Source organism: Crocuta crocuta, unplaced genomic scaffold, assembly GCF_008692635.1.
Source record: "Crocuta crocuta isolate KB4526 unplaced genomic scaffold, BGI_CrCroc_1.0 scaffold179, whole genome shotgun sequence".
NCBI lineage: Eukaryota > Metazoa > Chordata > Mammalia > Carnivora > Hyaenidae > Crocuta > Crocuta crocuta.
Window position 1 is genome coordinate 1,653,787 of NW_027551568.1, and position 17,504 is coordinate 1,671,290.

At 48.5% G+C, this 17,504-nt stretch overlaps 1 protein-coding gene across 1 annotated transcript in view; it reads left to right on the plus strand.

Annotated features, from left to right (window-relative positions):
- Positions 1-423: 423 nt before the first annotated feature.
- Positions 424-17,504, plus strand: part of FAM193A (family with sequence similarity 193 member A) — a 65,465-nt gene continuing 48,384 nt past the window's right edge. Inside the window, exons 1-4 of the mRNA XM_077750419.1 lie at positions 424-610; positions 3,831-4,065; positions 10,148-10,272; positions 14,272-14,419. Of these exons, the coding sequence (XP_077606545.1) occupies positions 510-610; positions 3,831-4,065; positions 10,148-10,272; positions 14,272-14,419 (609 nt within the window). The 5' untranslated portion in view covers positions 424-509. The remainder of the gene's footprint in view (positions 611-3,830; positions 4,066-10,147; positions 10,273-14,271; positions 14,420-17,504) is intronic.

The following is a 17,504-nucleotide window of genomic DNA, read 5'->3' on the forward strand; positions in this document are numbered from 1 at the left end:
CCCCAGGGTCCCCGGGTGTGGGGCGCCCTCAGAAAGGGAGGCGAGGAGAAGCGAGGGTCGCGAGAGCCACTGGGCAGGTCAGCGCTGCGGCTGCTGCAGGGCAGAGGGGAAGAGAAGCCGGGACCTGGGGGGTTCGGGCCCGCAGCCGTAGTGGCTCAGAGTGGGGGTGGGGGGCACACGGGCTTCACGGGGAGTGAGGGCTGCCTAGGCGGGCGCCTGGAGATGGAGGGGAGCATCCCCTTTCCCGACGTGGGATGCCAGGTGCACTGGCTCCCGTCGTGCGAGGAGGGGCCCATTGTCCTGGAGCCCAGGGTATAGGGACCAGACAGCTGGGAGCACCTGGATACACAGCAGACGCCCCCACCCCCTTGGGCTGTCTGGAGGGTAAAGGGCGACCCCGACCCTGCACTGACTCTGACCTTGCTCTTGTGCGGCCTCACAGAGAGATTTCGGCAGAGACGGACCGGGAGCCCCAGCAGCTGCAGAACTACTGGTCGGAAGTGCGCTACATGGTCCGCTGCATTTACCGCCAGGCGGGCACTCCGCTGGCCGACGACCAAGACCAGAGTCTCGTGCCCGACAAGGAGGGGGTGAAGGAGCTCGTGGATAGGTACACGCTGCCCCCTGTGTCATGTCCCTCCCTCACCTGCTGCCCGGGAAGCCTCCCCTCTGCGTGGGGGTGGGGAGGGGGGCGGGGGGGCCTCTCCTTTCGGGATCCAGTGAGCTCAGCCGGCTTGCTTGCCTGAGTGCACTGCCAGTCTTCAGCAGACAGATGGCCCAAAGCAAGCCCGGTGTTATGGTAAAGTTTCAAATTCCAATTCTGATGAAATGCCTCTTGTCTGTATGATTAAAAAACAAATGAATTGACGTGTTTCTTTCATTTCTTAGCACTGAGACAGACCATAACACTGCTTTTTGAGTACTTTCTGTGCCAGGGTCACGTTACCTAAGCATATTCTCAGGCACTCTTGCATGTAATTAACCCAAGGAGAGCAGGACAGGAAGTTATCCCACTATCAAGGTGAGAAGAAGCTTCCATGAGGTCAGGCAGCTTGAGAACACACATGAAGTGTGAGTGCCAAGCCTGCTGTAGCCAGGCCTGTCCCTGTGGGCGATTCTCAGACAAGAGTGGCTCACCGCACGGTGTGTGTTCTCCACAGCACCCCGTGCCCGATGATGATACGGAACTTGAGGCGGCCATAATTTTTATTCTTCCTTAGCCATTTGTAGCATCATTTTTCTCTTTTTTTGGCATGTCCCAAGTAAGAGGGATAAATTTGAGCTAGACATTTCATGGATTGATTCTCTTTTTGTTCCTTTTTCTCACATTTTGAATGCAGCGCCTTTGGGGGTCTTAGAAACCCTTGTTTGCTGTACAGCACAGTTTATCCTGGAGACTGGAACAGGGATCGGCCATGGGTTCTACTAACTAGTGGATGAATCTGGCCAGTGTGTTTAGCGCTTGACCTGAGAACCCCTGATGTTCCAGGAGGTGGTTCCGGGTGGTATGTGCCTGTTTTAGAAGTTAGGTTGCCCAGTGAGTATGAAGTGAATACGAAGAAAAAACATAACCTGCACCTCAGGCCTATGACTTCATACAGTGTGAATGCTAGGAAGCGGCTAAAGTCAAAGGAGGCAGTTGAAGGAGAATACTCAGCGGGTACAGTGTGGTGAGAGGTGTGATGGTGGCGATTCCATGGGTGATACTGGGAAACCGCGTTGCTCTAATAGTGAACTAATGCTGTTACCAAAGTGGAAATCTCATGCCCACCTGGAAGTGTATGTATCAGACGCCGTATTCCCCTGGTCCTTGTGTCTAAGAACGCTGCTGTTTTTGTTGTTTGCATGCGGGATGTGTGTAAAGCCTGCTCCTGGGAGCCCGTAAAGCCGGTGATAATCCTTTCCCCCTTTCTGTGGCCCTCAGTGTCCTGCCTGGCCCTGCTCTGCGCCGCTCGCCTGCTGTTAGTCACTGCGTCTGGCGGCGCCAGCCCCCGTCTGTCATTCCTCTGCTGGGCACACCCGCTCCTGCTCCGGAGCCTTTGCATCTGCTCTTCTCTCTGTCTGCAGTGTTCTTCCTTCCTTGGGTTGTTTTTCCTCCCTTCCGTTGTCCACATTACTTTTTGGAGTCACCTTCTCAAAGAGGCCACCCTAAGACCTGCGGCACCTCCCTGCCATCACTGTTTCTCCCTGGCTTTCTTTCTTACTGTGTTACTGCCATTACCTAGGATTCCATCATACGTATGCATGTGCCATAAGCGTCATGAGGCCGGAGCTTATTTACTTGGCTTCCTCACTGCCGCGGTTTGACAGGTTAGAATAGCCGTCAACACGCATGCGCCAGTGTCTATTGACACTGGTATGTATGAATGAACTACCGTGGCATCTTCGGCACACTCCTGCCTCTTGGTCACATGGTTTTTTAAAAATCTGCTTGCAGAAGTACCACATGGTTATTTCATTAAACTTCTAGAATTTAGAGATGGACAGAGACATAAAATAAAATGGATGTGTAATGCGCTGTGCTAAGAGGCATCCAGTCTCCTTATAAGTCTGTCATTTGAGTCTTCTGTGATGTCCATTTAACACATGAAATCCATTCAGTTTCACAGGATGGTTGTTGTGCTGGAAATTAAGAAACTGTCTTTCTGAAACGTACCTCAATGGGAGTCCCATCAGTTTTTATGGTTAATCTGGCCACATTTTGCATAAGGCTTCCCATGTTCCACTGCTGGGTTTCACTAGGTTCTCGTCTTTGTAACTCAGGTGGCGTGGTGCGCTAATTTAAAACTGGACTCGATGGCAGCCTACGTTCTTCCCTTTTGACCGAATGTGGCGCCCCGAAGGTGAAAGGATCCATTATGTAAAGTCCAGAACTTTGGCCTAATACGTTTTGCAGCTCATGTCTAATGAAGCTCTGGCCTCAAAAGCCCGTCTTCCTGGTGGCAGGTCACAGACGGACCCTGTCATTGCCCCAGGGACCCTAGGCTTCCATCTGCAGGCTTCTCAGAAGCTCACATTTAGAGGAAACGGCCACTTTACAAGTAGATTATCTACAGGTTAAGAAGGAAATTCATAGATATATTAACTGCTCCTGCAGCCCAGTGGAAAGGCCTGTTAATTTTTTCCCTGCTCTTTATTTTAGAGATTTTATTTTATACACTTTTATTGTTTTTTTTGGTGGGATAACTTAAAAAGGGACATATTGTTTCGACAGTGTCCTCTGATTATAAAAATAAGCCCATTTGGATTGTATACGGAATTCCTAGAAAGGAGGACAGAAGAGCTGCATTAGTTCTGCAAGCCAGGGGTCATTTCTGCTGGGATCGTTGCTTTTCACCTAACATATGGACATTGAAAGTTGTCTCCAGTCTCCTGTGTTTTTGATAATCTTGTGGTTGAGAAAGCACATCCCTCCCAAGACCGCAGCTGGGGTGCCCGTGTGTGAGTGCTGCCCCCTGCTGGTTGCGTGAGCTGCCTTTTACCTGGCGCGTGTGGACTTGTGTGTCGAGCTGAGGGGTGAACTCAGTGATCGACAGAGTCGGTACACATGAGAGCCAGTGCTAGTGCAGGGTAAGCTCTGAGTAAACACTGGGTTTTCTGTCAGTTGGCCGATGACTTTGGAGTTCTCTGTGCTCTCTGTGCCTGGGCTCCTCTCTGTTGAGTGGGGTGCTGTCCCCTCTCACAGGTGGTTGTGAAGATGGCTGTTGCCGTCGTCGGGTGGGTGCCTGTTCAGGGGCTCCAGGATCTTGCTCACCCGTAGAGAACAGTTCCACGGAGGGCCTTATGTGGGCGGGTCACGGGTCAGAGGTGACTCTCTCTTCTCTGCGCAGGCTCTGTGAGAGGGACCCTTACCAGCTGTACCAGCGGTTGGAACAGCAGGCCAGAGAGTATGTGCTGGAGATGAAGGTCCGACTCCTCCGGCAGCTGTCGGCCGCATCCAAAGTGAAAGCCCCGTCTGCCCTGCAGGGCCCTCCGCAGGCACACCAGTTCATCTCCCTCCTCCTCGAGGAGTACGGCGCCCTCTGCCAGGCGGCACGCACAATCAGCACGTTCCTTGGCACGCTGGTAAGCGGGAGAGCCGCCTTTCTCTGGTTCCGCCGGGGAGAGCTGTGGGGAAGGGCTGCAGTCGGGAGAAGCTGTGAGGCTTGTGTTTGATCGTGTGCACCGCCACAGCATCCTCCTTGGTGGTGTTCAGGCACGTAGGGAAGAAGCTGATTCCTGTCCCTTTTCTCTTTCTCTGGACTTTGCCATGGGATAAAAGTGTTGTGTGGGTTGATGTCTGGGCAGACACATTCATAGAAATACTCTTTGGAGACCTGGAGGCCTAAGAGGGAGAGATGGGGACCGCATGAGTTGAGGACCAGTATATGCATTAACAGGGAGAACAAAGAGAGATGGCTTCTGTCTTAAGTCGTTAACTCTGTCATCAATGTGTGCACGCAGAGCATGAGTCCTGTAGAGGGCACGTGCTGACAGCCCTGTGGCTTTCAGTCATTGATTCCACAGTCCAGTCCTGCGTTAGGGATGGGTTCACAGAAACAACCCACACCGGTCTGGTAGTGCCCCCCAAACACACACACACTGGTCTGGTGGTGGCCCCCCCTCCCACCGGTCTGGTAGTGCTAACAGGAGACAGGCAGGTGTGTCCTTGTGGGTCACTGACCACCTCACAAGGTAAGTTGGCACGGATGGGTTAGAAAGAGGCATGTAGTGAAAGGGCAGTTACTGGAAACAAGCCAAGCTGGAGATCAGTGCCTTCTGTCAGCCCCGTCAGTCGGTGCAGCTGCTGGATAGAAGGAGACCATGGTCCCCGAGAGACCAGCCATTCGTGCTTTCTGGACTGTTACAGATATAGCAATTTGCTGATAGTCTGTGGAGCTGTTTTAATAATAAAATTTTATTATTAAATGATACTTCATTGGGCTAGTTTTGAGTACTTTTCACTGGTAAAACTACATTTTGAAATGAATATAGTAACCAGTAATTCCTAAGATTTTAAATGTAATGGTCTTTATGTGACTCTAAAGTTGAGAGACCTCCCCGCAAGAGAAATGTGCAGATACACAGTTTTGCAGGTAATTTCAAGGGGTTCGTGGCCTTTCCCAAGCATTCCTGCGGTGGACCTTGCCATTCCCGTGACTGACTCCCTGCAGCCTCCAGGAGAGCTTGCGTCCAGAGAGTAGGAGCTGCGGGGGGGGCGGGGGGGCAGCGTTTCTGCTTTAGGACGTGACTCTGCAGTTGAATGCCAGTGCCCTGAACAGAGCCAGGCTCGCCTCCACCACCTCACTCCTTCCTTGCGTACCTCACGCGGCTCTCCCTCTTCTGCCTCGGCTTACTGAAAGTAAGTCAGAAGTTCACATCTGGTTCCGCCTCCTCCGTGACCACAACCTTGAGACCTTCCCAAGTCTGCTGTGAGAGGGGACAACCGAAGTAAGGGTGTCTCCTGGCTGTCTGAACTTCGTGCGCAGCAGTGGAGGGCACTGCTGCGGTGCCCCAGCTGGTGCTTAAGTCCGGGCCCTCCTTAGGCAGTTAGAGTGGAATATGGCTTTTGAAGCAAACATTGATTGGGACCCTGGTTATTGGAGCAAATTCCTAGAAATTTGCATAGAAATATTTTCTTGTGGTTTGGAAAAAATTCGTAAGCACAAAGAACAAAATATAGTTGTTTGGTCAGTGATTTACGTCACTTTGGTTGCACATAGAGATACTCTCTTTGGTTTCCAGTGGTACAGCAGCCGAGATACCCTGAACTCTTCCTTCCTTCAAGGGAAACGACTGAATTACTGGACGACATAAAGTAAAACAAGGATAAGAGCTTGTACAACACATTGCTGAGGTGGCATGAGAGGCAAGAAGCCTTAGGGGCGAAAAACACCCCAGAAGCTGGAACCCTGAGTAATTTGCGTGCTCCACAGCCGCCATTTGCTGCAAGGACTTGTAATCGTGGAAGACGGGACGTACAGCCTGGGCCCAACCCCGGGTGGCATCGGCACGCAGTGCTGGGCCCTCAGATGGCCACCTCCTCAGTGTGAGAGTGAAGGAGAGGCCTTCGGACCGGAGGGACAGCAAGGGCATATGCCCGTTGCGATCTTGGGTGGGCAAAGGTGAAGTACAGCCTCCCAGAAAGTTTGTGAACCAACTGCCACCTAGGCTTGTGGTCTCAGCAAGTGCCGTTGGTGGGGTACAGCAACTCCCAAACCCATGGGATCAAGGCTGTCACGTCAGTAAATCAAGCAGTGCGCACGTGCTGGGCTTGGCGTCATCCCAGGTAACCACAGTGACCTTGCTGTGTCACAGAAGCTGACCGTGGTCTCTTATTACTGACTCACACCCAATCTATCTACAAATTCTCAATTACCTCAGAAACCTCTTTTATGGTTGGAGTGTTCAAATCAGGATCCATCAAGGTTCACAGAGTTATAACAATCTCCTTCCATGCCCGCAGGGTGATCTGTGCAGTATAAGAAACTGACGCAGCTGAGTTAAGATTGAGTTAACGTTAGTGTCTCAAGGCAGTAGTTCTCAGCATTTTTGCTTGGGGCCCTTTAAACCTAAAACTGAGGACTCCAAAGGGCTTTTGTCTTTTTATATTTTATCTATTAATATTTGCTATTTTGAAATTAAAATAAATTTAAAACTATTAACTCATTTTTGCCATGAGCCCATTACATAACATAAATAGCACATATTTTTAAATAAAAAAGAATTATTTTCTAAAACATGTTTAGTAAGAAGAGAGGCATCATTTACATTTTAGCAAATCTCTTAGTTTTCTGGATCAAATTGAGGACATATATATTCTTCTAAATGCTCCTCCACTCATGCTCTTATCATACGTTGCCTAGGCTGTGGTTATTGAAGAAAATCCTGCCTCACACAGATATGTATTTGGAAAAGGGAGGCATATTTTAATAGCCTTTTCAACCATTTTTCTTTGAGAGTACAGCAGTGCCTTAGTGCTTCTTAAATGCTTATTTTTGGGAGAGAGCGCGAGCACATGCACCAGTGAGAGAGGGATAGAGGAGGACAGAGGCTCCGAAGCAGGCTCCACTCCACCCGCCGTGAGCCCAGCTCGGGGCTCGGACTCAGGAACCGTGAGGTCATGACTTGAGCTGAAGTTGGACATTTAACTGATCGAGCCACCCAGTTGCCCCCAGAGCCTGTTAGTGGTGAGTTGCAGTGTAGACTCTGAAACCCTTGAGCTGACGGTACTGTTAACATCAGAACCATTCTTGTAGCCCACACTTTGAGTGTATCTGCCCACACGGGGGTTTCTAGCATCATGCATTGGTCATTTGGAAAATACTGGTTCACTGAATAATTTAGTGCAGCTCTTCCTGATGATATTCCATGTAAAAAGTGACCTTTGTTACTGTCACCACTGACTCTCGTCAGAACAGAGAAGCTTCAAGCCACAGTGACAGTTTTCTAAAGTTCTGATTTTTACTTGAGAGCTCAGATTTTATAATTGGCCACAAATCAGGTTAATTATTTTCCTTAAAGCAACAAATCACCTTGCGGCGCAAACCTTGCCAGCAACTTGACTGGCTTCTCTGCAAACAACGTCTCCTGTTTTTCTGATTCTGCAGAATCCACGGGATACATCTAGACATAGAAAGTATGTTTAAAAACAAGACTTTCATGGGAAAGGCACTTACTTGTGGGTTAATTCCACAATGCCCTGGGGAATCAGAGGATGATGGGGTCTCACATTTTATTTTTAAATTAAGTTTTACTTTATTTTTAGAGAGAAAGTGCATGAGCGGAGGAGAGGGGCTGAGGGATAAAGAGGGAGAGAGAATCGGAATCCGAAGCAGATTACACACTTAGTGCATAGCCCAACATGGGGCTTGATCTCATGGCTCTGGACTTGTGACCCGAACTGAAATCAAGCATCAGATGCTCAAATGACTGAGCTGCTCAGGCACCTCGATAGGGTAACATTTAACAAAATTTATTTTATTTTATTTTATTCTTATTTTTTTATGTTTATGTTTAAGAGAGAGAGTGTGCACACACACATGTGCATGGGAGAGGGTCAGAGAGAGAGGGAGACACAGAATCGGAAGCAGGCTCCATGACTTGGGGCTTGAGTTCATGAACTGTGAGATCATGACCTGAGCTGAAGTTGGAGCTCAACTGACTGAGCCACCCAGGCGCCCCCAAATTTATTTTATTAAAAAACTTAAAATTTTTTTGAGAGATTATATAGAGTGCAAGCAAGGGAGGGGCAGAGAAAAAACGGAGACACAGAATCTGAAGCAGCTACAGCCTCTGAGCTGTCAGCACAGAGCCCAACATGGGGCTCGAACCCACGAACTGTGGGATCATGACCTGAGCCGAAGTCGGATGCTTAACCGACTGAGCCACCCAGGCGCCCCAGAAATAGTTTATTTTAAATATTAAAATAAAATTAGGACTGAAGTTATGCTTCTCACTGTCTGTGAAATGCCTTGCTAGACTGCAGTAATCATGAAATCTGAATTTCCATCCACAAGGGCAGAAGAATCTTGAGTATCCTGGTATCTCTCAAGGTCTGTTATAGAACTCGATTCTAAATACCTTCTCGTTCTTCTTCCAAATCCCAGAAACCTTCTTGCAGTTGAATGTGAAAAGTAAAACTAGTCTGGATAGAAAAGCCCCAGCTTGAGTCATTGGTGAGCTTGTTCTCCGGGCTCTAGCTCCGGCGGCCTTAGCTCCTGCCTGTTCTGGTTGTAGAGCCGAGTCTGGAATCCCGTCGCTGCCTACCCCTGTGCCCCCTGGCGGCTCCCGGTGCCGGTCTTGGTGCCCCTGTTGGCGCAGCAGCTGCACAGAGCCGTCTCTGCTGAAGCCTGCGATACGTGGCATGTTCAGCATGTCGTCTGTGATCACGTCCTTATTACATTTTTGGGTAACAGTTTCTCATTCCAGAAGTGGGGCTGAGTTCATTGGTTCCTGGGCCAACGTTCCTGTATTGAATGATGGTTCCGAGAGGTGCCGGAAGGCACATCTGCGAGAGTGAGAGCAAGCTCTGGAAGCGTGGGTCACGCTGGAGGTTTGAGGTTCTCTGCAGGCGCGGTGGTTTCCTCACTCGGTCGCTCTCTGTAGGGTATGGGGAGAGCACCGTAGGTGACGGAGTGGGCACACATTTGTGGTGCACTGATGCCACTGGTGTGCGCTCAGTGCTGTCTCACTGGTGTTGGTGCTCAGGAACAGGAAATGATCATTTTAACTCGGTCTCTCAGCCCCGTGCCAGCCAGTTATCAGGGGGCAAAACATGGAGTCTTCTTGTGTAGGCGTTTACTACATCTCCAGGTGCGATCGCTTTGATTCAGTGTGGCTACCTTGTGGAACAGACCACTACATGTGGTCACTGCGAGCACTTCGTATCATGGAGCGTTGCGGCATCTTGCTGAGCAGTTCCGAGAGCTGGCAGTCACTTGGGGAAGGAGCACTTCCCCGTGGACGTAAGACTGTGAACACAAGTCGTGCACGTGTGCAGCTTATGGGTGGAAGCGTCACTTCCCACGTGCATGTGCTGGTAGCAAGATCCGGTAGGAGGGAATGCTGCATTTAGGAGAGGTACTGCTGTCTATCCTGGCCACCTTTTGTTGAGGGCAAACGGATGTCACTTTCCGTGGTAGCCAGGACCCTCTTGAACGTTTAAAAGATGTCTCCAGTAACTGATGAGTTTGCCTGCGTTTATTAGGAAGAGGAAAGACCTGACTTTTCATGGCGTATCACTAGTGGAGAAATTATTTGCATCTATCAGAATGGGAGATTTCTCAAGACAGGCAAGCAAATGCCTCTCTGGTGACACCTGCGTGTGGGTGTGCACTTAACCTGTGTGAAGAGCAGGGCTTGCCATGCATCCTGGAAGCACAGTCGTACGGAATGACCGTCAAATATGTGCATGTGCTTCTCCCTGTGCTGTTTCTTCAACTGTGTGCGTCTTACCCCCTCTCTCTGTTGAGTTTAGAAGGGGGTAGAGGTGGGGTCCCACGTGTGTGGCCAGAGACCTGCATCGCGGGGTGCTCTGGGTGCACAGGGAGCAGCGCCCCCTCATCCACAGGGTGTTCGGGCCTGTCTAGAGGAGCGGGGTGGATTCTTCTGGGCAGTTTTCAGTCCTCATCAATACGGTACATCTTCCGTTTATTTATTTAACTAGGAAAATGAACACTTGAAAAAGTTCCAGGTGACGTGGGAGCTGCATAACAAACATCTGTTTGAAAACCTGGTCTTTTCGGAGCCACTTCTCCAGAGCAACTTGCCAGCACTGGTGTCGCAGATCAGGTATCTGGTCTTAATCTGCATGTGTCTCTGTGGGGTGACAGCATGGGCCTTTTCCCTGTGGTGTAGCATGTGTGCATCTGAACACCTTTGTAGTGTGCAGCTCTTGCCCAGAAAGTCACAGGGCTTGGGAAGAACACAGCTTGGACAGAAGCTTAAAACCCTAAGAACAATACAATTAAGCGTTAGCTTAACAAACTCTGTAATAATGCTACCAACGTTTACCACCACAGAGTGATGAATCACTAAATTCTACACTGTAACCAACTTTACCGTATATGTTAACTAACTAGAATTTGAGTAAAAACTTCGGGCAAAAAAGGATTTAACACCACAAACTCCCTGTAAATAAGGACAAGCTATGGTAAACATACGGTTTTACTCTGACGAGACTCAGGCTTGGTTGGGTGACTGTGGCATAATGTGTGCTGTGGCACTCAGGTGTCCAGGGGGGTGCGGGGAGGGGGTGGGAGGAGAGAGGCAGCCTCCAGCATGGAGCTGACGGTGCCAGGGGCTCCTGGGTGCTGAGGGCAGGGATTTGTGTCTCTCAGATGTTCCCTCCGTGCTTCTGTTCAGGGCTTGGGTTCTTCTTCCTGGTGTAGGGCGTCCATGGGGCCTCCCCACGTGTGCCAGGACGGCAGGGCCAAGGACCGTATGCAGGCCATGTGCCCCGGTTGATGGGGGGGCGAGACCACGCGGCTGGGGGGCGGTGTGTTCCCACGTGGCTCTGCTCCGCTGGGAGGAGCCTCTTGGATCTGCAGCCCCTGTGCGCTGATGTTCTGTGGACCCAACCACGTGTGACCAGACTCTTGCACTCTAGATGCTTAATAACAGCACAGACCAGGGTCACCTTTATTTAAATGTCCATGCTGAAGTTTATTTGGACCAGATTCACAAAGAAGGGAGTTGTTTTTTAATGTTTCTTTACATTTGAGAGAGAGATACAGAGAGAGACCGTGTGTGAGTGGGGAAGGGGCAGAGAGAGACGGAGACAATCTGAAGCAGTCTCCAGACTCTGAGCTGTCAGCACAGCTTGAACCCACAAACCACAAGATCATGACCTGAGCCAAAGTTGGAGGCTTAACTGACTAGCCACCCAGGCGCCCTGAAGGGAAATTATTTTTAAGTAAATAAATTATTATTGTAGTTGACTTAACACAGCAGTCACTTTTTTTTCTCTTGAAACCCATGTATCAAACTAGTTTTCATTTCCTGTATTCCTAAATCCTATTTGAGGGGTCATAACTGTCCCCACTTAACACTTTGCCTCTAGAGAGAAGAACTCTAAAAGCAGTTGGATAAAGGCAGTGGGGGCAGAGGAATCAGAACAAAATGTTGTGTGGGTGTGGCCTATGCTCCGCTTGGCTCCTGACCCCTCCTGGCATCCGCTTCCCCTCAGCCTGCTCCCCAGCCACCCTTTCCCTCTGTGTCCACTCTGCAGGCATCTGGCACATTCTGTGGTGGGGACATGGAGACTTGAGTGTCCTAACTTTGACTCCCACAGAAGAGAGTCAGGAAAGTATTAAAAATTGTGAGTTGGAAATGCAGAGCGTGGTTTTGCCCCTAGTCTCAATGTTCACATCCACCAAAAGCACTTTTTATGAAAAGACATGAGTTTTGGGAAGGGGGAGGTGTTCTTACATCAGGATTCTAGGGCCTTGTATTTTTCTTTTTCTGGGGCGCCAGTTTGTTGGGCTTATCATCAAACTGGGGCTGAGTGGGACCTGAAACGTGTTCTGAAACTGCCTTAGTTCCAGATTTCTTAGTCACTCATTGTACAGTGATGGTCACACTCCAAAGACTGGCAGTGTTTTAGTCTTGAATGTTCATTCTGGGGTCAAGCTGCAGTATTGCTCATGGGAACAGGGTGGGAGCCAGGGAAGTAGAGATGGGGACAGAGCTGGGGAGGAGGCAAGAGAGCATTCCCAAGGGGGGCTGGTGATGCCTGGAGGGCCAGCTCCTCTGTGCTCCCTGGCAGACTCCCTTTTCAGACCCAGGAGTAGTTCAGGTTTGAGCTTCTGGTGTACAGATCTCCATTTAACAACGTGTGCAAGGTTTGGGACGACTTGTATACAAATACCACCCCCTAAAGTAATGACCACATCTGTGGCACGTAAAATCTGTAGTTGTCAGTATTTTAGTTGACAGTGGGCTCTGGGCCTGTGTTTCTTTAACTTAATTATGAAGTAAATACAGATAAGGAAAACTACACAAAGCAAATATATAGCTTAATGAATTATTGGCGGGTGTGCATCCCGTGGCCACCCTCGAGCATGGCACCCGGGAAGTCAGTCCCTCCGTGTGGCCCATCCAGGCATGGGGTCCTCTCCCCGAGCTGCCGCTGAGCTGGCCTCTGGGACAGACCTCCTCTTTCTTTTTTTATTCTCCTAAAACTCAGCTGTGTGCTGCTGTGGTCTTGCCTGGTTTTTTATTTGATATATCTTTCGTATTTTGGTTGTTTTTTTTTTTTTTTTCAAACACAAATTTTGTGACGCTGACCTCGTGTAAAGGAACAGACTTAGTTCAAGAAAGTTATTTCTCTCTCTTTTTTTTAACAGCTTTGCTGAGATACAATTTACATACCGTACAGTTCACTTATTTAAAGTATACGGTTCCATGGCTGTTGGTATATTACATTATCAGTTACTAAAAATTGTGGCAAAGCATGTGCAACATAAGGCTTGCCATTTTAACCGTGTTTAAGTGAACAAGTCGGTAGCATTGGGCAGCCATCACCAGTATCTATTTCCAGAACTTTTTCATCACCCCAGAGACTATCGTGGTTAAGCAGCGATTCCCCACCCCTTCTGTTCCCCGTGTGTTTGATAATTCTTTAACCTCCCGGTCCTCACTCCACACCATCCTTTTCCCCTTGTAATTTATCTGTGAAGACCCTGAGCCCCTGGCCCTTCGGTGATGCTCAGGGTGTGGATCTCACAGCCTGGGTGCCCATGGAGCCCCGCCCGCACCAGCTTTCTGTGCTGCCTGAGAGCTGGTGCTGAATCCAGAAGCTTCATCAGACTTGTTTCCTTCCCTGTGGCAAGACCAGGAGCCTCATTGTCTGCTCGTTTGTTGTTATCGGTATTAGCAGTGACTGCCCAACTAGTTTTTATTTTAAATATATGATGTTAATTGTTAGGGAACTGTTTAATTGGGTTTGTGAATAAACTTACCAAAAGTGACTTTATTTCATTCTCCTTATCACTGACTTTTTCACATGCATGTTATTTGTAATCGATGTTACCGTGAGGATCTTTCCATGGGGTTATCATGCGTTTACAAAGTGAATATTTAGATAGTAATCTGTGCGTTAAACCACTGATGTCGTGCGCCGTGAGGACATTCCTTGTTCCTTCTTTGGATTCAGCCCAGCTCTGCTCGAATGTAAGCCTTGTGCCTACACGTGCTCTGATTACCCCACCAAGCATGTCCCAGGACACGCTTTGCTCTCCATGGGCTCACAGTGGAACCTGTATCATGGTATAGGAGAGCAGTTCTCACTTCTGGTAGAAGGGGGAAGAAAAGTGTATGCTGGGCAGATGCGGGTCTCCCTTAACATCCCCGTTGTCCAAGTGCTGCGAGAGGCAGGATGGTGTTACAGAGATGATGAGCTTTGCGTGAAGCTTAGGAATCCGCCTGTGATGAGCACGGCTGTGGGGGCAGGAGTGGGAGGGGAGGCGCAGCTCCGTGACTGATGCGCAGCAGGACAGAAGGCCGTGCTCTTGGGCCCCGGGCCGCCCAGTCACTGTGCAGAGCCCGGAGCCGCCTCAGTCTTGGTCTTTTAGAACAGTGGTATTCACCACTGATTGGTTGTCTTTGGAGCTCTTCGTTGAGCTTCTCCTTTACGCCAGGTTGTCTTCTGGGTGCCTCACAGCAGCCTGGTGCAGTGCATAGCGGTGTCCCGCTTGTCATGTTGGGAGAGGAGGTGACGGAAGCAAACCTCCGGTCTCTGGCCCAGAGCCCTTGGGCCCCTTTCTTTGGCTGAGATGCCTTTCTCCCTAGGCTGGGGACCACGACGCACGACACGTGCAATGAAGACACATACAGCACCCTGCTGCAGCGGTACCAGCGCTCTGAGGAGGAGCTGCGCAGGGTGGCTGAGGAGTGGCTGGAGTGCCAGCAGAGGATCGATGCCTATGTCGACGAGCAGGTGAGTGTGTGCCACCAGGAGATGCTGTGGGCAAGGTGCGGGTGCCAGGGTGACCGGGGACGGGGGGGTGCGGGTGGGGTGACCGGGCACAGGGAGGTAGGTATTGGTCCAGGGAGTCTGGCCACTGACTTTCCAGAGGGAACAGAGATACTGCAGTACCACAGTGGTCTTCACTCAACTGTGCCTGAGAGTGACAGCAGCTGTTAATCAGGTCACCGTTGGCCTGGCTACACCCACTCTCACCTGCACGGGCTGCCGCCTGGCTCAGTGTCCCATGCAAGAGCCTATGGGGCCCTGGGGAGCTGCTGAGCCTTGTACTTTCAGGAACTATTTCCCGAATGCTCTGCTGTCCAGAACGCATTCTCAGTCTCTCACCACCTAGAGAGGGAGTGCAGACAGAATGGAGTTGATTGTACTTGACAGGTGGCTCACAGAGACGGAGGAGGGGCAAGAAGCCAGGGCCTCCTCTAGAGTCAGGGCCTACGGGGCAGGTGCGGCTGGTCAGTAAGAGCCTCTTGGGGGGACATGGAGCGGGACCTCCAGAGGGCATCCCTGCCCGCCCGCCTTTCTAAAACTGCAGGAGAGTGGACAGAGGAGGGGAAATTCAAAACCGCCCTTTTCAAGGTAGTAGGGTATAAGGAGTAATAAGGGAGCACGGACGGAGCTCTATTTTGCTTTTGAGACTTTGGGATTTGGATCTGGGGTGTCCACATCCTACCCTACTGCGGACCGCCTGGACTCTCGTTTCATGTTACAGGTGGGATGGATATAAATGCAGTTTTGGTTTTAGAAGTTCTTTCTTCATTTCTCTAGTTAAACTGTGACTAAACACATAAATGCCCCAGGACAACTCTTAGAATAAAGGAAAGACTGCAACTTTGCAAAAATGGAGAAAACCTTTGGGAATGATAATTTTTTAATGTATCTGTCCCAGAAGTTAAATGTCTGTTTAGGAATATAATACATTGTATATCACTGCTCTTCTGATGAAAATGGAGTATATGTAAAAATAACATTATACTTGTTTTCTCTAGGAAGGAAAATACAGTCTTTAAAAAGTAAACGTGAAATTAAACTTATTTCTTTAATAGTACATGTTCTGGAGCAGCTGGGTGACTCAGTTAAGCATTGTAGTTCATGAGTTTGAGCCCCATGTTAGCTTCTGTGCTGATAGCACAGAGCCTGCTTAGGATTCTCTCTTCCTCTCTCTCTGTCCCTCCCTTGCTCTCACTCCCTCTCTCTCTCAAAAATAAACAGACATTAAAAAATAAATAAATAAATAAAAGTACATGTTCTTACAGCTCTAAATGCTTACAGTAAAAAAGCAGGAACGACCTTAAATTAACAACGTAGCTTGGCAACTTAAGGATCCCTAGAACTCAAAGCTAGCAGAAGGAGAGAAACAATAAAGATTAGAGCAGATAAAATACAGAGTAGAAGAAAATCAGTGAAACCAGATGTTTGTTCTTTAAGATCATCAAAATTGTCAAACCTTTAGTTATATAGTCTAAGAAAAAAAGAGAAGACTCAGATAACTAAAATCAGAAATGAAGTGGGAACGTTACTACCGATTCTACAGAAATGAAAAGGATCGTAAGAGAGTCCTGTGAACATTTGTACGCCAACAAATCAGATACCTTTACGTGAAATGGATCGATTTCAGGAAACACAAAACCTGCAGAGACTAAATCACGGAGACACAGAAAGTCTGAATAGACCCACACCTGGTATGGAGACGGAATCAGTGATCCAAAATCTCCCAGCAGAGGAAAGCCCAGGACCTGTCGGCTTCACAGTGAATTCTGTCAAATATTTAAAGAAGAAGTAACATCAGTCCTCCCAAAAAACTGAAGAGGAGAGAAATTCCCCAGTCATCCTTTGAGGCCAGCATTACCCTGATAGCAAAGCCAAACAGACTCTTTAAGGAAATTACAGACCAACATCTCTTCTGAACATTGAAGCAAAAATCCTCAACAAAATACAAGCAAACAGAATTCAGTAATGTATTAAAAGAACTTTACACCATGACCAAGTGGGATTTATTCCTGGAATGGAAGGAGGGTAAATATGTGAAAATTGATCAATGTAATATGCCGTATTAACAGAATGGAGGGGGTTAAAAAAACAAAAACAAGGATTGTCTCAATCGCACAAAGATCATCGACAATATTTAACGCTCTTTCATGATAAAACACTCAGCAGACTAGGAACAGAAGGGAACTACCTCCACAGAAGAAAGCCACAGGTGAAAACCCACAGGAACCATCACACTCAGTGGTGAAAGACTGAAAGTATTTCTTCTAAGATGAGGAACAAGGCAGAGATGCCTGCTTTCACCGCTTCTATTCAACATGGTCCTGGGAGTTCTGGTCAGAGCAGTTAGACAAGAAAAATAAAAGGGCATCCAAATTGGGATAGGAGAAGGTAAATTATCTCTGCGGATGATATGATCTTCTGTATAGAAAGTCCTAAAGATTGTAAAAAAAAAAAAAAAAAAAATATTAGAACTAATAAATGAGGGGCGCCTGGGTGGCTTAGTCGGTTAAGCGTCCGACTTTCGCTTAGGTCATGATCTCGCGGTTCGTGGGTTCGAGCCCCACGTCAGGCTCTGTGCTGACTGCCAGCTCAGAGCCTGGAGCCTGTTTCAGTCTGTGACTCCCTCTCTCTCTGACCCTCCCCTGCTCACATGGTCTCTCTCTCTCTCTCTCTCAGAAATAAATATTATATAAAAAAAAAAGAACTAATAAATGAATTCAGCAAAGCATCAGGAACAAAGTCGGTGCACAAAAAGTTATATTATTGTACATTAACCAGTCTGCAAAGGAAGTTATAAAAACTCCCATTTACCACACTATCAAAATGAGTAAAATACTTTTAAATAAATTTACTCAAGGAGATGGAAGATTAATACAGTGAAAACTATTAAACTTTCTGAAAGAAATTAACAAAGACATAAAAGGAGGCACATGCCATGTTCTTTGGGTAATGTTAAATGTCCATATTAGCTAAAGTGGTCTACAGACTCTGTGCTATCCCTATCTAAATCGCAAAGTTGTTTTTTGTAGAAATAGAAAAATCCATCTTG